This window comes from Glandiceps talaboti, chromosome 4 (assembly GCF_964340395.1).
Source record: "Glandiceps talaboti chromosome 4, keGlaTala1.1, whole genome shotgun sequence".
NCBI lineage: Eukaryota > Metazoa > Hemichordata > Enteropneusta > Spengelidae > Glandiceps > Glandiceps talaboti.
In genome coordinates, this window is record NC_135552.1 from 28,935,146 (window position 1) to 28,955,873 (window position 20,728).

Here is a 20,728-nt window from a genome sequence, read left to right on the forward strand (position 1 = left end):
CTTGTTATAAGTTTTTCTATTGATGTGATGGGGTTTATCTCCTATATTATTTTCTATGTATATTAACGACTTAGAAATGGGTTTTCTAAACAATGACTGTATACCTCTAGAGTGTAAATCTCTAAGTTTATTCTTGTTGATGTATGCTGACGATTTAGTTTTATTTTCGGAAAGTGTACAAGGATTGCAGCAACAGTTAAATTACCTTTTGGATTACTCGAGAAACTGGAATTTAGAGGTCAATATTGAAAAGACAAAGATAATGGTTTTCAGGAATGGTGGTAGACTGAGAATTAATGAGCAATGGGTTTACGATGGACAATTTGTTGAAGTGGTTGATAAGTTTACTGATTTAGGAATGTTGCTGAGTTATAATAACAAGTTTTCTTGCACGGAAAAACAATTTGCGGAAGAGGGTAGGAAGGCACTTTTTGCATTACATCGTAACACCTCTTCACTTTCTCTGAACCATAAAACTTTGTTATTTTTGTTTGATTGTTATGTTGGTAGTATTCTCTCATATGCGTCAGAAGTTTGGGGATTACACAAGGGTAAAAATATTGAAAGAGTTCACATTGATTTCTGTAAACGCATTCTGGGAGTAAAAAAGTCGACATGTAATGTTATGGTATAGAGTGAGCTTGGTAGATACCCTCTTAAATATACCAGAACTTACAATATGATAAAATATTGGAGTAAATTGTTAGTTTCTAGTAACTGTATTTTGAAATCTTGTTACGAATACATGTACGATAGAGTTCAAAACTACGGAGAAGTTAACTGGGTTTCGTTCATAAAACAGGAACTGCTATCTCTAGGTTTTGGTGAAGTTTGGGTAAATCAGTGTACTAATAAAAGTCATCTTGTAATTATAAAGCAACACATTTTTGACCAGGCACAACAAACTATCAGAGCTCAAATTGAAGCTTCACCAAAGTGTATATTATATAAGCATTTAAATGATATGTTTAAATGATATTATTTATGCAAACCCCTACCACAGCATTTAAAGAAATTAATCGCTAAATATAGATTGTCGTCACATAGTTTAGCCATAGAAACCGGTAATGAGAAAACATCAAACCAAGGAATGGCAAACATGCTGAAATGAATGTTTACAGGGGTATTAAAATGGTATTTTCAATTTGATATTAAACATGTGACTTCAGAAAAAAGTTTTGCCAACGTGTGAACTGAAATCCAATATCTGACATAGACATGTAGTGAGAGAAAAACATCTCTACAGCTGCAGTGTATTAGAACATCTCAATATGAAATTTGTCAGTGATTATGCAATATTACATAACCCCACCTCATGAGGCTGTGAAGGATTGACTGTTTCGATAGAAAATTGCTTGTTTGAATTTATCTTGAAAACCAATGATCTGATCACCTTCATGTGAAAATTTTTCCCATCTACACGCCCCAAGTCCCTACCCAAATACCCCCAAAAATCGCCTGCCAGTTATACTTTTGACTTTAAGTGGTTCACATCCACACACGCACACATCTGCATATATATATATATATATATATATATATATATATATATATATATATATATATATATATAATTATATATTGATGTGTACACACACACACACACATTTCACCATGCCTATAGCACTACTGATCCTCAGTTCAGTTGTCCTAAAAATAGCAACAAGACATGGCTGCAGTTGCAATTATAGTTTATTGTTTTAAAATAGAGTTTTCTAGGGTAACATACATCCATTTTTTTCAACAGTTCATACACTAAAATGTAATCAACAGACTGTCTGTTTTCAATAATATCGCCAATAGCGTTGTAGCACAACTGTACAGTTTTTAAAAATGTTTACCCACATGCTGATCCATGCTAGGTATAGGTGTTCATTTGGTGAATGACTATCCAGTTGCCTATCCAACTCTGTTGTTATCTTTGTAATATACGCGATCATTTGGTGGTCATGTTGCTAGACATATTTGCATACATTTTTTGAATGTCTATGAACCCTGATGTTATCTTTGCAATATAAGTGATCATTTGGCTGTTGCTATGGGCGTGGTCCTGTTACTAGGTATATTTCAATACATTTTTTGAATGTTTATTACTTTGTCTATTAATCCCAGTTATGTTTGCAATATACGCGATCATTTGGCTGTTGCTATGGGCGTGGTCTTGTTGCTAGGCACATTTATATACATGTACATTTTTTGCATGTTTGTTCACTTGTCTAAGAATCCCTGTTGTTATCTATGTGAAATACACAATCGTTTGGCTGTTGGGATGGGCGTGGTCATGTTTGTTAGGGGTATTTGCACACATTTTTTGAATGTTTACTCACTTGCCTACCAGATGATGTTGTTATTTGACCAAAACATACTACCATTTGGTTGTTGCTAAGGGTGTCGTCATGGTTGCAAGGGCCAATTGTATCAAAATATTTTGAAGAAAATCTGCAGTATAACACTTCTAGAAAAATCTCACCAAGGTCCAGTCTCATTGACAAAGTACTTTTTGAGATACAAGTTTTTGACTAAAATTCACATTTTACACCTAATTTGCATATCACTGATGAGATCATTATATGCTTAATATTTCTTCTATTTCTTCATCTATACACCTCCAGATGCATCCCCATTAAATTTCAGCCCAATCTACTCAGTAGTTTTGGAATTACAGATTTTTGACCAAAAAGACACATTTTAGCCCTAATTTGCATATCACTGATGAAATCATCATGTCATGGACAAAATATTTATCTAAACATGTTCCCACCAAATTTCAGACCGATCTGCCAAGTAGTTTTTGAGTGTAAGTTTTTTGACCAAACATCACATTTTGTGTCCCAAATCACACACCGGTGGTAAGATCATTTTTATTTGAACAATTTCCCAACTAGACACCCAAGGTAATACACCCACCAAATATCATGGCAATCGGTTCAGTGGTTTTTGACTTTAAGTTGTTTACACACACACACACACACACACACACACACACACACACACACACACACACACATCCACACAGACAAACAGACATACATGACATTCACAAGCCATTAACGGTCCAAGTGCAACAAACCCGCGGGCTTGCCTGACGAAAACGGGTGTCATAAAAGTTGTTTGCATCTCTAAAGCTGTTTGTAGTGTTACTTATAATAGCCTAATAAATTGATAACAACTGATATAAGACGGAGATAAGGTTTGCCTCAATTGACCCACTCCTTAGAAATGATCTTACGCTGTGAACTACACTGTTTACTTGTGTTATGTAAGAGCCCATCATCACATGTGTAAATATTGGTACTCTTTGATAACAAGTGGACTTGCTTCTTTAATGGCTTGTCCCAGTAATGCACTTTGCCATGCCTATAGCACTACTGAACCTTATCAGTTCAGTTGTGCTAAAAAATTATATAATGTATGAATCTACTTGAATTATGGTTGGGCTAACAAATATACAACACAATTTGAAGACATACCATACAATTACAGCAGTTGCAACAGCAGCACCATAACAAATTCAAAACAACAATATTTTGATTAAAGTTACATTTCAAGCATTGATTGTCTAAAGGACGATTATTAGTAATATAAGACTTCCATATATGTTCTGGAAAACTTACTTGTATACAACACAGTTTTAACTATCTATCATCAGCAGATAAACTTGTACATTTCATGGTCATCTTGTGTATATTTTAAGCTAATTAATATTCATTTATACAAATGAGTTCACATTATCAATGAAGTCAATTCTGCACTGAATAGAGCATTTAGCAAAAATTAAATATCTGACATTTTACAAACTTTAACTTTTTTTTTGCAGCAATAATTTCAGAATTGAATAATACTATCTCTATTGTTATAATAACATTAAACAATCATATTTTCTTCTGTTTGGATATCTTTTTATCATCCAAACATTGTCAAACTGATTAAAGAACAGTTACACCACATAAATAAAACATGTCATGTCAGTTTACAACACAAATTCTTTTAAATCTTTCACAATTAAAAGTTTTTCTTTTGATTAGAAAATAAAGCTATGGTAAATACAATGATACTTTGTGCTGACATTCCAATTGAAAGGATGAAATTCAACAAAGATTGTCAAAAAGTATTGAAGTTAATATTTCTTTAGATACTATACATAAGGATGCTTCTAAAGAGGCTAATATCATGACAATTTGTAAACTGCTACCTCACTTAATGAACATGAACATATAATTGTATCATGGTATAGACATTTGGTATTCAACAGGCAGGCTTTTTGAGTGAATAACGCAACATTTTATGAAAGTAAAGCACACACCATAAATAAATCTTTTAATCAGTTGATTTGTTCATACAAACAGTACAGAAAGCAAACGAACATTTATAATACAATGATTGTCCATAGGTCTAAAAGTTTCTCTTTCTGGTTGACTCTCTTTGGAATCTTTGGTAAAACTGTCTGTGCCTGACAATCACATACACCATACTATTGCACAATGTGTGTAATCTATTGTGAAAAGATTATTCATATGAGTGAACTCAAGTGCACAAGTAAATTTGCATGAGACTTCTCATAAAAATTCACTTTTGTTTTTATGCAATGAGGATTCTTAGAAAGAGTTGTTTATAGTATATGTAGTACATTTGATGGTCTTATATATAATATATATATAAATTATGTATTCATTAAACAAAACTACATTTTGTTTAATGAATACATACTTTATTAAGATTTTGATTTTGAATGCCTTCATCCAAGATGGAAGATGCAAGTGTACGATATATTTATACCTAAGTGACAAAGTTGTTGAATTATTAAAACATCGCTTTCAATGTACATGTTGCTTTTTTTTAAAACCTATTCTCAGTTAAAATCAAGAAGAAAAATCAAGTGTCACACATTAATTTATTAAATAGAGGTCAAAATGAAATTAAACATAAGCCATTTTAGAATCCAAACTGGTTACCAAGTACTGTCACAGTGTGATTTCTGTGGATAAATAAAACATTGTCAAAGACCTTCAAAGTATAATGTTGAATTTAAAATTTCTTTCAAAAGGACCATCAACAAGCTTTCATGTGATAAAGATACTGTTTACTTTGATTTTTTGGGGAAAGTGGTTGCCGAAGTGCTTCAGATTTAAATGTCAATTTCACAGATAAATAAATAAAATAAAGGCAAATCACTGTTATTAGTTTGAAACAATGTCTCTCTGACTTGTCACATGTCAAGCAGTCAAAAACATTTTTTTTTCAAACAAGCCTTCTATCCTTAAAAATATGACTCATATTTAGGTGACAACTCATGCAATTACATTATCTAAATCTAACATCATAAATATCATTCAACTCATATATCACATGTGTGCAATGTGATTTACAAAAATGGCAGTGATTACATAAATCAATTTAAGGATTAAAAATCTCAGAAAAAAATAAACAGGTGTTTAACAACAAGAATGTTCCATTGAAGATTTAAATGTTCAACCCCTTCTGGACAGGATAAGTCTTCACACTAAGAAAACATCTTTAAAAAGACATTTGGTAATTTTAAAGGCCTGTGATTCCATCCCAGGTTCTTGTGTGAGTGCTTTCTCATCAGTTGGGCTATAAGGACTATTAAAATGGTATTATTCTTTTGATCCAGACCAATATTTCTGTACCTCTGTCACACAACTGTTTTCCTCGCTTAAATCTAATCCTCGTAACACATGTAAGACCATTAATACAGATCTCACTGATAACAAACAAAACTGTCATGCTGGGTACATTAATTTGCATAATGTCATAACACTAAATATGATTGATAGGAACACCTAAAAGATATAAGAAAGCCTGCATGATTGACAATCACAAAGTTTTACATCATCTCTCAAATAATGACTGTAAATTATTAGACCTCTAATATTATTAATGGCAATAGATTATTATCTCTGGTATATAAATGTGATATATCTTTGATGACTGAAACTCAAACACTTGAAAAGTACAGGCATATTTTATCAGTTTCCATGTAATTGACAGATAAAACTAAAAAAAATACAATAATCTCCATTTGTATGACTGAAAAACCAAAATAGTTAATTTTGGTATTATGTATATATTAGTATTTTCCACATTTCTGCATAAATGTGTTTATTGCAAAATGCAGATATAAATATTTGGTCACATGGTGTAATTCGTACATTATAAGGTGTGTTTCTTTGTATACTGTGTATATACAATGCTTATTGTGAACATTCTTTTTAAAATACTCAATGAATGGCAGAGTTAACTAACAAAAATAGTGCCAATGTAATTGTAGCACAACTGCATTCAGCTGTTGCTATGGGTGTGGCCTTTTTGCTAGGCATATTTGCATACATTTTATTTAATTTTTATTAACTTCCTGCCCTTCCCACTTTCATCTTTGCAATATAAACCATCATTTAGCTGTTGCTATGGGCGTGGTCCTGTTGCTAGGCATATTTGCATACACTTTTTGAATCTGTATTCATTTACCTCCAATCCCTGTTATTATCTTTGTAATATGCATCGTCATTTCACTGTCGCTAAGGGCGTGGTTATGGTTGCTAGGGCCAAATGTGTCAAAATGTTTTCAACAATAACTGCACAATAACACCTCCAGAAACTTCCCCACCAAGTTTCAACCCCATTCAGCATGTGTTTGACCAAAATTGAGATTTTTATACCTAGTTTGCATATCACTGATGAAATTATCATGTTGTGATTACAGTTTCATTTACACATGCCCAGATGCATCCCATTATATTACAGCCCAATCTGCTTGGTAGTTTTGGATTTATAGATTTTTAGCTCTTATTTGCATATCACTGATTGGATCATCATGTCATGAATAATTCTTAATATAAAAACCCTGAAGAATGTTCCAACCAAATTTTAGCCCAATCTGCTGAGTAGTTTTGGAATTAAAGATTTTTGACAAAATAGACACATTTCTTTTACCCAAGTCACACACCAGTGGTACGATCATTTTGATTTGAACAATTTCTCAACTAGACATCCAAGGTAATATACCCACCAAATATCATGGCAATTGGTCCTGCAGTTTTTGACTGTAAGTTGTTTACACACACACACACACACACACACACACACACACACACACACACACACACACACACACACACACACACACACACACACATCCACATGCACAGACAGACAGACAGACACTCTGCCATGCCTATAGCACTACTGAACCTTACCAGTTCAGTTGTGCAAAAAGCTAGTAAACATACATATAATACATGTGATAGAAAGTCATTTCATCATTATTCAATTGATCTACATACAATGAGTCCCACCATGGTGGCACTCATGGTGGTCTATGGTTCTACCTACACCATTATTATTTGCATATCTGTTACTCACATTTCCCACATACCCAAAGTGAATTTTCTTGGGAGAACCTAGCTTGTCATCACAAGGTCAGATTCCGATTAATGAAACTTTTAATGGCAGATGATTCACTGTCCAAGATTCCATAAAACCAAGCCAAAGATCATTTGAGACTATTTTTTTTATAAACTGGTTTGAAGTATCTACGACCTTTCATGGTTTCCATAGTACTTGTAACTGTAAACTTGCTAAGCTCTCAGCATTTTGTGGATATACTGTCCTTTCCGACATTGGATAATTTCTCCTTCAGCTTCTTGTCATGATTTGTGCCAAAGTTGTTGTGTTTAAAATCCACTGTTGTTGCAGTTGTAGTAATTTCTGCATGACCAGAGCGATTCCGTCTGTGAAAAAATGATTATTTAAAGTTATACATGCACTATCAGTACTCATCAATCTGATTAAAATCTGATGTAGTGTACACATTGCAATTTGTTTTTGGCTGTTACATTTAGTGTCGTTTGTTCATTTGTGAGCACTCATTCATACAATATGACAGGTTTTCCCAGACCCAATCTCGTACTTATGAGTAGCCAACCAAAATCCGTCTTACAATATAACACTCAACATTTGAAATTGTTGAAGAGAACAACCAAACAATAATGATAACATCATTGTCTGCGCTTTGTGCTCTTGCTCTTTTCCAGCAGAGTGCTCTGAAGTACTGTACCCTTATGTTTCGGTATATTACGTGTTTTCATTGGTTGAGTGAATTCACAAAAATCACACCTCTACAAATGAGAAAACTAGACTAGGTATGTCCACAGGCAATTAAGAAGACAGATTGGTAATGGCTATTGTTCGAGGTGTTAATCTGGGATTAACAGCTTGATCCTTGCCTCTGGTACGCTACAAGGGTCTCTAGCACTTTCAACGTTACACCAAAAGCTACCGAAGTCCCTCTTCGGGTACTATCGGTGTTTTGTTGTTTAAACAGCACCATGTCATCGGTAAGGGTCAAAGGTCCGATAGCGTTATTTTCAACTGGAAGCTGGCAATTTCTGTGAAACAGCTTGAAAATCGGACAAGATTTAGCTGAGTTATTGCCTTGTAAAACTTGCTTGTTTGGGACAGTCAAAATTATGAATATATAATGAACACATTTGATTTAACAAGCGACCTATTGGTCAGAATAGCTCCGCTGTTTTTTTTGTTTTTTTTTAAATTTTATTTTGGTGACATGTAGAAGTGGTTCAGTTCTTCACTATGCAGTTTTGTTTTAGCTATGTAATAAAGTGGTTACTGCTTTCATATGATGTCTCACTATAAAACACATTTTACACAGAAGTTGGTAATGTATTGTACTTTTATACCATAGTCACCATTTTATAACAAAAATCTACTGTTATGAAAAATTGCACAAAATCTCTGAAAAAAATGACTGGGAAATGCACACACGAAAAAGAAAAAAAAGAGAAGATTTTGAGGTTGGCTATAAATAATTCCAGTGTCTTACAGATTTAACCCTGGAAAATGTTAATGATGAATGAAATAAACTAGGGATCTAAAATAATTTTGAGGCAATTTGAATTTCAATTTTCTAACAAATTTACCAAGTCAACAACATTCAACCTGTACTAGTTGTAGTAGATATATATAGGGAAGAAATGTATTAATCGCCATCTTAGTTTCCGTACGGCGACAATCCCAAGTACCCGGAAGAGAGTCATTCTCAGCCGGCCATACGTTACAGTGGTAACACTCGTTCATGTTCGATTACCTTTCATAAAGAAAACACAACGAAATGGTTGAAGTGATCTTTTTTTTTAAAATTTCTTTTCATCACAACAACAAAATCTGTGTGATCAAAAGTGTTGTAAACTAAACCAGAAAGAATTATCGGACTGGCTAAACTTCCCGCTGAACTGGAGTAAGGTCCAAGCCTCGATAGTACGTGAGGAAATCGTCTCAAACTAGCGATACAACTTTCAAAATATAACTTGACATGTCTTCATTTGTTAGAGTTATACAATTCAAGACGGGTTTTCACTCGAAAAAAACAATTCTGTGAATAATGACACTCTGAACGCAGCGATTTCTCGGACGATGTTACCACTGTAACGTATGGCTGGCAACGTTTTGCTTCCGGGTTAGTCCCTCGTGCATCCGGGTACTTGAGATTGTCGCCGTACGGAAACTCACTTGCATTTACCACATCGGTAATTTTGACGCTGTAATTTTGCCACCAAGATTGATCGTACAAAAACAAAACTCCATAAATGAACCACAAAGTACTTTCCCTTTCAAAATGTGATAATTTTAGAAAGAGTATTATCGTTTTTATTGACGACTGACTCTGTCAAAAATCGTCCCATACACTTCGACTTCTCATAGAGCTCACTTGATCGTGAGGTGCGTATACTGGAATGAACCATTCTGTAGGAGGGTGGAGAATTTGGATTTGAAGTTTACAACCCTGTTTCGAACAAATATTTGTCATTTGGGCGCACAATGCGTAAAATTAAGACTACAGCACATATTACATTGCTTGTTTGACGTCAATAGTGTCTTTTGAAAAGTTGCAGTTTACCTAAAGTCTCGTGGACTGATTTCCAATATGGCGGCGGTCATAATGCTCATTAACATATTCATTTTTATTTAAATCATAAAAAATAGAAAAGAAGACGTGCTGACTTGAAATTAACGAATCTAAGTAAGCTACCCCCTGCGCATCAACACACCAGATATCAAAGCAATCTGACAAGAGGTTTTCAAGGAGATGATGAAAATGACATTTTATGAAAAAAAATCATAAAAAATTGAAAATGGCACAGATCAACTTGGCATGAACAAATCTGAATAGCCTCCCCCCAGGGAACATGCACACCAAATATCGAAGAATTCTGACTGTCACTTTCGGAGTAGATAATGAAAATATAAAAGTTTGACGGACACCTATGATTCACTCTAGTCTCTATACCTCAAGCTACGCTTTCAGCTTTCGCTGACAGCGGAGCTAAAAATGTAGAAATAAGGAATTTGTTACACACTGTACAACAAATTCTGACAATAGGGTAAGTTGTGTTCTATGGCTCTATAGTAAGTTACACTCTGGTATTTTCATCCTACTTACTGGGATTTTTGTCAGAAAAGTACATACTTTATTCAATAGTCAGACAAACAGACCCATGATACTTCCTCAACTTCCCTCGGAAGCATACAATCTGTTGCAGTCTCAGTAACTTGAGTAAGTGCACAGGATTAAATCCTACACAACTGCTATCTTAGCTAGCAGGTCCCTTTTCACAGTTGGGTTGACTGTGTCATAATCATGATTCAAATATTGCAAGGACTTTAACCATTCTCAAACAAACAACAACAGCTAGGCTCAATCCAGCAACTTTCCTATTCTGACCCACCCATGGACCATCGAAATCATTCATTGTTACCATTAACTCCATATCTGTTCATTCTATGGAAGTTAGACAATTAATGAGATGAATTTGACATGATTTATCTTACCTTACAAGTAGTATCACTGCCAATATAACAATTACCAGTATTGCTACACACCCTCCAACGGCCAGGGCAATATATTTCCATATGTCTGTATCAATGCAAAAATATATATTTCATCATTTTAAGACATTATATAAGAGCTGGGCATGAGGAAACATTTCTGGTGAAACACGAAAATAAAGGTTTGAAGTTAAGAGTTTATGTGTAAAATTGGAAAATAAAACTTGAACAAGTCCTCATAGAAGATACTGACCCCCAATACTTTACTTCTATGTGAATGAATGGAGACATGATTTAAGAGAAATTGGTGACAACTAATAAATACTACAAAGAGTCTGATAATGCAGGAAATTGTTGAATTTCAATAACTGAACCTAAAGATCAGGGTCAAGGCCAAATGTCAATGTCTCAAAAGAATGTTTAAACCTGGCAATATGGGGTAGACACTTGAATGTGGTCTTTATATGTATTAATGTTTTTTGAGTTAATATGTGGTAAATTATGAATGTTCACTACAAATATGGCTGCCACTGAGTAAAAAGTGATACGAGCACCAAAAATAATACATGTATGTTTACCTGGTTCTGTATTATCTATATACATGATCTAAAAGATATTAGCCACACATAATTGCTACAAAGTGTCTGCAATATGTAACTAATAGCGTAATTTTGATGGTCTACCCTGTAGGTCAAGGTAAAGCTTAATGGTCACTCATACAAGAAGGCTTGCAAGTGATTATATGGGGTTAGACACTTGAATGGAGTCTCTATGAGTTTACAGTTTTTGATTTAAGCAGTAAATAATGAATTTTCACTAGAAATATGGCTGCCATTCAGTAAAGGTGATAGGAGCACCACAATAATGCTTGTGTATAGTTCTTTTCTTCAATAAGGCCTAATAGTCTTTTTTATATGTATAAAACAACAGGGTAGGACATGGCATCAAATAGACCAATTGGAATGCTTGAAATCAATCATGTGACCTCTATTTCTTTGTTGCGATGCTCGTTATCATCTGCTGCCCTCTTCAGGTGAGATATGCGTTTCGCATGTTGCAGTTGAGTTTACGGGACATTATAACTGATTGCTGAAACCACATTTTTTCAGATGAAGATCTGAAGCGTTGTGTCTTTCGCAAGAAAAATAAACAAAAATACAGTTGATAATATCTCCCTTTAATAATGACTTGCCATCAAAGAGGTGAGGAAGGCTCAAACATACGGCTGATTCTAGTCAAAATTATTGTCATAAAATTACTTAAAGAATAATCAGTAAACAGTAGTCTTCATATCTAAAGTCTCTTCAAAATATACATTTGAATGAGTAACAGCCTTATAGACTGATGAAACAACTACCCATAAGTTCGCCCCTAACGTACTGCTTTGGCATCCTTGAACAAGGACGATGTGAGTACACACACACAGACAAATAAGAAGACCAGAGTGTCCTACCCCTTCTGTTTTAGCAAATGAGCAATTGAGCAAATGCTGAACACGCACACACAGATGTTAGACGCATGAGCCAAAATTTGAATCATTGCACATGTATGCGAACAGGCAGAAGAAGACAGCTATCAATCGTATGACCATATCGGGTGTACTCAATCTGCTTTCATGCATGATATACACATACATTAGACAGTGCATCCAAGCCCAATCGAAGTGTTACTTTGAAGCAAAGTTACATAGCTAGGATATAATATTTCTTAGTGGTATTGTGTCAGAAAACACAAAGTACATCAACACCAGAATTGTTGCCTCATACTCTTGATCATGCAGAGATCACTTGAACATACCAGTGAAGCTAGACATGGTTACAGCAGTAATGAAAATACATAAAGTATATAGAAATATATTTATAGATGATATAGATAAATACATTTCACATATTTGCTCATTTCCAATATTTTGCTGCATTTAATGCCTTTATGAAACCCAGTCACAATTAATGGGATAATGGTATAAAAAGATTAAATTTACTCTGAACTTGTTTTTCAACCACAAACATATCTCTGTGTCTATAAATTATGTGTAGTGATGTGTGGTTAACATTCAAGACATGATAAATGCTATAGAGAGTTCCCTACCCTCAAAACTTGAATGATTAAACATGCCTGTGGTTTCAAGTTTATGAAGACATAAACTTTGCTTGTGTCTAAATAGCAAATGCTATGCTTTAGCTTTGTCTAGCTTGTTACCGCTATATATAAATATACCCATTAATATATACATTAAAACACTTGAGGCTCATTATTATAGCACATTATATATCTAATTTACAAAGATGTATCTAATGGATTGAATGACAAAACAGGTTGATAATCTGCTGATTTAAAAATACCAATGGATGTCCTATAAACTAACCACTTTTCTGTTCTTTAGCTGATGGGAGTACATCCTTTTCAACTGGTACAATGTAATTAGGGAGGCCTGTGTGGGTAGTCTTAGCTTGACTCTTCACACATGGTCCAATACCTGGGATCATACAGAGAAAAAGATTCATAAATACATTAATCTGTTCGGTGATATATAAGGACAAATTTACTGCAAGATGCAGTATTTTGATCTGGTTCTGTATATCCTTATTCATTGGATTTATATATATATATATATATTGGGTGCGGGCAAGTAGGTGTTGGCGGGTTCTTTCATGTAGTTTTTTTGTGTAAGTGTTATATTATGACAGAACCCCATGGCCTCGCAATGGACGGTAGGGCGTACAGAAGTTATTTTCACGAGTGATTCGGTTTATTCTGCCGCGTATTTTCACGAGCGATAGCGAGTGAAAATACAGCAGAATAAACCGAATCACGAGTGAAAATAACTTCTGTATGCCCTGCCGTCCATTGCGAGGCCATGGGGTTCTGTTATTATTACATATGTACACCAAAAACGCAATAAAATGCAGGTGGGGAAGGGCGAACAACATATTCGCATGAATATGTATCAGGTCACCAGCTCATGTCATTCAGGTCAGGCAGAGGTCACAGACGTGAATTATGAGCGATGATTGGTTGTCAATAACAATAAGTATTGATATGCAAATTATGTGTTGACCTGCTCTCGCTAGCTAGCTCCGCTGTGATTCATTCACAAAACCGATCAGAAGAAATGCATACACGATTATTTTAGTAGTAGAAACAGATACAATTCAACAGCGTGGTATTCTTAGTGTCCTATATAATAGTACTTCAGTAAAATCTTTCAAAATGTACAATATTATAAAAGTTAGTCTTCATAAGAATCGGAAAAGATTACGGATTGTCTGCAGCGTTTTATAATGTAAACACACTGACAAGAACTTTGACAGAGGTGTTTCCGGCGACATGAAATGTGAAATTGAAAGATCCACCGCTAATACGGGTATTTTCAAAACATTCCGCATAACTGTGGGAATTGATTGACTGCGTTCTGGCTGGTTGATGGTCCTGAGGATTGTGTTGCACGATCTCCCATCGGCTGCATTTGTTGGGCGTTGTTGATGTGTACGAAGCATCGGTGGCCGTAGTCGCTGGGCGCGTGCCTCGGATCAGCTTTATTTTGTTGTTGATCATAATAAAATTCACTCTCAGAAAGTTCAAAATAATTCAAATTAAACAAATCGTTATGTTCAGAATCCACCGAAATATCTTCCATTTGTAAAGTAGTGGTCGCCGGCAATATTTACAAACATAAAGTAGTTCGAAAGGTTGTTTACTCATTTGCATAATGAACAGTGAAAATACCTAACTAATTTGCATAGTTATTTGATAGGTAAGGCACTAATTTGCATAGTTATTTGATACCCCAGAACTTGCGATGGTCGAGAAAAATAGTGAAATACATTATGAACCAACAAAAAATTGTTCAAAAAGTGTGTAACAACAGGAAAGACACGTATGTGCATTAAAAAAAATGCATTTATTTGCTTATTTTCATCAGGAATTGGTTTTACTTTTGGATCTATTTTATCTCAATTTATCTCATTTGCATAGCCACCAGTGAAAATACCGGTTTTATTTTTGACTGTACACCAACGTACACAATGGTACATATGTAATAAATATATATAATTAATATGTATAATAATGTATATATATACATATATATATATATATGTGTGTGTGTGTGTGTGTGTGTGTGTGCTGCTATCTTCCTCTTTACACATACACACTGACTGTCAGACAGACAGACATACACCAGTGTTGTTTGTCTGATATTATGCTAAATACATGTAACGCTGCCAAAGTTCATACATTACTGGTGAACCAAGTAAGAGTGCGATCATCAGACAACTGGTTTCTACTCTCTGGGTGTGCTGTTTATATAGAGTGCAGACAATATAAATATCATCACTATTGTCTATGTGTTGGTGCTGTGTGTGTGAAGGTGTTGGTTGTTATTGTGTGAAGTATTGGGTGCGTGCAAGTAGGTGTTGGCGGGTTGTTTCATGTAGTTTTTTTGTGTGTTATATATATATATATATATATATATATATATATATATATATATATATATATATATATATATATATATATATAATTAATATGTATAATAATGTATATATATATATATATATATATATATATATATATATATATATATATATATATATATATATATATATATATATGTGTGTGTGTGTGTGTGTGTGTGTGTGTGTGTGTGTGTGTGTCTGTGTGTGTGTGTGTGCTTCTATCTTCCTCTTTACATATACACACTGACTGTCAGACAGACAGACATACACCAGTGTTGTTTGTCTGATATTATGCTAAATACATGTAACGCTGCCAAAGTTCATACATTACTGGTGAACCAAGTAAGATCAAGTTAGGCAGTGACATTATATTTTCAGAATCAGCCTATCCTTTAACAACTATCACATCTTCATTTTATCATACTGGAATCTTTGCTTTCAATCTTACCATTGAGAAGTAGAAATCCATCTTCACATTCACATGTGCCCTTTTGCCCACAAAAGCTGTTCTCAAACAAGCAGTGATCATTTTTCTTACAGCCATCAACTGGAAAACATCTCTGATTATAGCCTAAAGATATAAAGAAAGTCAGGATATACACCGAGGCAAGGAATACTTATATGATATTACTATACAGATGATTGTATACATGCTGGAGATAACCTTTGGAAAAGGCATATTTTTTGAAGACCTAATCTCACTGACAGGATAATAGTATAGAAGCCATTCATATTTACAGGGCATTTCATTTTGTTCACAGTAGGATGGAAAAAGCTTAGATGGTTCAATACTTCAAAGAAGTGTGTGAAAAGGTTGAATTCATGGAGTAATGTCTATAGAAGTCTAAACCAATTACTTGTATGGACTACGCAGGTGTTATGTGTTGGGTTAGGGTGATTTACAGAATTTATAAAAGGAATGGTTTGAAAACCTTAGCAGTTCATAAATGAGAGTAAGGTTATACATCTAGCATTCATTTAAAAAAAAAAAAAGTGCCAACAGCATTGTAGTACAACTGTGCTGAAAAACATTAATTAGATGTACAGTAGAAATAAGGACAGAGAGCATTGCCATCCAGTAGGGTTTTTCCTTTGGTTTTGGAACCCTGGTAACAGTCAGAGAGTGGTTGAATATGGTAATTTAAATCACAATTAAAACCACATGCATCTTTACTGCACCATCTGAGACGTATATTTTTTTGCTGTGTAAGCAGAAAAATATGATGTGGATTGTGAGAATGGGTAAACTCCTATAGTTGCCAATATATAGAATCATAATTTTGATGGAGGCATCACTGTGAAATAAATGTGGAACTTTGGACAATTTTATAGTTACTGCTTCTACATCAACTAGTTGCAATGGATGTAAATTGCTTAGAATGTTTTTTTTTTCATTATATAAAAGTTATCAAACATAGCTCTTTTAATGCTTACCTTCAAAACCATCTTCACAATGACAGACGCCATCTTTGCATTCTGTATATGGTTCCTGACATAATGGGTTACATTCAATGGTTTCTGTAGGCTTTGTAAGTTTTGGACATCCACCAGTTATATTCATTCCTAATTCTGTCAAATCAAATATTTTACAATGTAATCAATCATTCACATTGTTACCTGGTCTACATTTGTACAAGCAAGGGCACATAGTTTGAAAGTCAAAGTACAACTGGATAGGTATCAGTACACAATGGCCATAAAATTATATATATCCTTAACTATATACAATGACCCATTGCTTCCTCTAGTATAAGCACATAGGATTAAAGCATTCACATTGCAACCTCTATCCTACCAGGTCCCAAATTAGACAGACTGGTTGACTGAAGCACATCGTGGTTCTAATCTAATCTTGTCCAAGGACTTTAGCCATTTAGAAATAAATGGCTGCAGTGAGGCTAAAACCAATAACTTGCAGATTCCAATCTGGCCACTCTAACCATTCAACCATATATACAACCAGCATCAAACAAGCATTTACAAATGAAACTTGTAACAAACAGGGAAAGTAAACAAGTGAATAAAATTAGTTACATTTTGCACATCATGTTGGAAGACCAGAGACAAGTAATACATTCTATTATTTCATAAGTATAGTTTAGCAAATAGCTCACATTCACAGAAGAATTTCAAGTTCCCTGGCATTTCATGTACATAAAAAGAAGCCATAAATCTGTTCTCATAAAACCATACTTGTCTCTGTACTTCCAATATGCTGTGCCAATATTCAGCTGTTTACTTTCCCTGTTTGCACCAGGTTATGCTTGAAATTGCTTGCCTGTCGCTGGTTGTACATATATTTAATACACCTAGAGTCTATGCATGGAAAAGATGTACTAATGAAAGTTTTCTATTTTCCTACACGTACCTGTAGATTGACACCATACTTGTCTTAGACCAGAGTCTGGGTCCCATACTCCTGTGTCCCATAAGAAGTTAGGACATAATGATTCTGATGAATCACATGATCTGTAAATAGGTGATGAGATAGAAATAAGATTCCTTCTGTTTTCATGTACAAACTGTACTGTTTTTTGATTGTATTACTGCTATACAATTTGTCATGTCAAGTAAAACACTGAAATCATTTTCTAATTCATGATATCTGCTAAATATTTTAGTCTGTTTTTGTTGCAAACTATCATAATCCCAATGGCCTTTTAAAGGGCTATGTTTCAATCCCAGGTCATCACATTAGTGTACATGTAATATCTTATTAGTGGAGTCATTAAGGACCATTCATTTTTGTTCTGCGTCAACTTTGTCACACCTGAACTTCAATCCTAATCTGAAGTGGGCCTTTAAGCCTATATTTGCTCAGGTGTAAAATACTCTGATTTTGTAAGCAAAGAGGATCAAATCCTTCATGTAACAATATATGTTCTCTCAGGTTCCCATTTATACAGCTGGGTTATCTTAGGTACAATTGTGGTTCAAATTTGACCCAAGGAATTTAGCCAATCAGTAGCAAATGGCAGTATGTAAGGGCAAACTCAGACCTCCAAAACAATTGTTTGGTGGTCTGAGGATCAATTCTGCCCTCTAACCTCTTGAACATATGTAATACAGTCCTACTAACTTCTTGAACATAGTGAGTCAGCCCTCTAAGCCTTTGAACATACTGAGTCACCCCATTCAACTTCTTGAACATACTGAGTGACTCTTTAGCCAAAGCAAAATACATACTTGAATTCAACACGATTTTCTGGACATGGTCTTCCACCTTCTATTTGTCTGTGAGTGATGTATCGACTTCTCACTTTCCATCCAGCATTGCTTGATGTACATGTCTTGAAACATGGACCAAAGTCACTCCAACCTGACAGCTGTCATTCAATATGTGACAGAAACAACAGTAAGATACTGCAATGGTTGCATTACATACCGTGTATATGTAGAGAATGGAGTTTCAAGTCTTGTGCATTAAGTCTTGTACATTATATACAAAACATAATATAATTTTTTAGTGAAATACTTTAGTCACTTTGTTAGCCATTATTGCTCTTTTCTAACAAAATAACAAACTTGAAACCTTTTGCACTTTTGTAATATCTCAGAAAGGAGAATCATATCATAAACCACCATATGAAAACCATCTGTCATCAAAAACTCAAGAGGTGATCAGTTCAGCATATAAACAGTTATTAATAGTCTAGTGGTAATCAGTCTAGTTGGAGGACACCTTGTGAAATGGACACCTGGTGGTGGAGGTAGTACTAAGTTAAGGAAGGGGGTGGGGGGGGGGAGAGTTTGTAGTCAAGTGACCACATATGGATAAGAATTGCATTCCTACCTGACAGTCACCAGGACACAAACTACCACACACCCTGACAGTCTGAAGATCCATTTCTGTTTTATTTAGACTTGAGATGACTTTCTGTAAGTCTACCAAATCACCAATATCATCAACATCACCTACAATGTAATCAAAATATATGTTACAAAACTGACCAGACTTAAACAACTTGCTCATGGTACAATATCATGGTGGGATGAACGGCAATACTGCACAATATGAGTGCTATTCATTTGTGTGGAGTCATGATGGGTGAATGGTTAGCGTGACTGGCTTGGAATCTTCAGGTTGCAGGTTCGAGCCCTGTCGCTGCCTGCTGTTTGTTTCTGAGTGGCTAAAGTCCTTGGGCAAGATTTGAACCACGACTGTGCTTCAGTCAACCCAGCTGTATAATTGGGGACCTGGTAGGATGTAGGTTGCAATGTGAAGGCTTTAATCCTATGCGCTTAAATGGCTGCAATGGATTGTATGCTCCCCGGGGAGTTGAGGAAGACTAAAGGGCCGTTGTGCCATTCTGATCCGAGCCAGGGGTAATAATTGTAAAGCGCTTTGAGCACGGTGTGGGAAAGCGCTATATAAGAACCAAACATTATTATTATTATTATCTACCTCCACTAAAGCCCAAAGTTTCAATCCCACATTCTAGCTTTTGAGCTATCTTATCACGGCACCATTTAGTTTTGAGAGGATCTTTCTTTTCTTCAAGACCAACTTTTCTAAAGCTCTTCTATGCAACTGTTTTTCTTATCCAACTTTTAATCCTGATCTGACATGGGCCATTTAATACATTAATGAATATTACATATGGCAAATTTACTAGTGAAGTATTATAAATTGAGGGTATGGATTGCCCAAAGATCATTTATTGTAGTGAAGTTACATGAAAGATAATATACTGCCTTACGGAGCAATGGCCTTACGGTGTCTCTTAAGTTCTATACATATACCACAGGAGTACTAAGAAGTCTGGTCTCTCTAGCTGCCCTATTTACACTATTCTGAAAGATCCGGTGGTTGGTCAATTTATGTAACCACTAACTACTCACTTTGAAGCATTATTAAGTGAAAACAACACTGGAACTTTCAGGCTATATTTTATTACACATACACAATAAGAACCAACCAGACAGGAAACAGTGAAAATTTAGAGACATTAACATCACAAAACCAACCTTGTAGGACACAGTATATTTGATCCACAGTTCTTCCATCACTTCTCCTACATTCCACAGTTCTACTTTGTTCTCCATGACCACAACCTTTATTGTCTACACTACAGGTGCCCCACTCACTTCTATACCAGTCATAGGTGTAGCATGGCTTCACATTGCATGGCATAGTCTGTGTTTGAAAAAAAAATGAAAACAGCAGACATGCAATAATTAGACATAAACCTCCAGGCTTTGATACTCTGTGTGTGTGTGTGTGTGTGTGTGTGTGTGTGTGTGTGTGTGTGTGTGTGTGTGTGTGTGTGTGTGTGTGTGTGTGTGTGTGTGTGTGTGTGTGTGTGTGTGTGTGTGTGTGAAATTAATCTAATAGCCAGGTTTAATAGGTGACATCAAATCTGAGCTAGGTAAATTTCCTAAGTTCTTTGATTTGTTTACACAACTAA

At 34.9% G+C, this 20,728-nt stretch overlaps 1 protein-coding gene across 1 annotated transcript in view; it reads right to left on the reverse strand.

Annotated features, from left to right (window-relative positions):
- Positions 1–7,603: 7,603 nt before the first annotated feature.
- LOC144434449 (thrombospondin type-1 domain-containing protein 7A-like) overlaps positions 7,604–20,728 on the reverse strand; it is an 80,628-nt gene continuing 67,503 nt past the window's right edge. Inside the window, exons 16-24 of the mRNA XM_078122897.1 lie at positions 20,289–20,457; positions 19,114–19,235; positions 18,507–18,646; positions 17,689–17,789; positions 16,755–16,889; positions 15,769–15,891; positions 13,229–13,339; positions 10,867–10,951; positions 7,604–7,748 (exon numbers count right to left, since the gene is read on the reverse strand). Of these exons, the coding sequence (XP_077979023.1) occupies positions 7,604–7,748; positions 10,867–10,951; positions 13,229–13,339; positions 15,769–15,891; positions 16,755–16,889; positions 17,689–17,789; positions 18,507–18,646; positions 19,114–19,235; positions 20,289–20,457 (1,131 nt within the window). The remainder of the gene's footprint in view (positions 7,749–10,866; positions 10,952–13,228; positions 13,340–15,768; positions 15,892–16,754; positions 16,890–17,688; positions 17,790–18,506; positions 18,647–19,113; positions 19,236–20,288; positions 20,458–20,728) is intronic.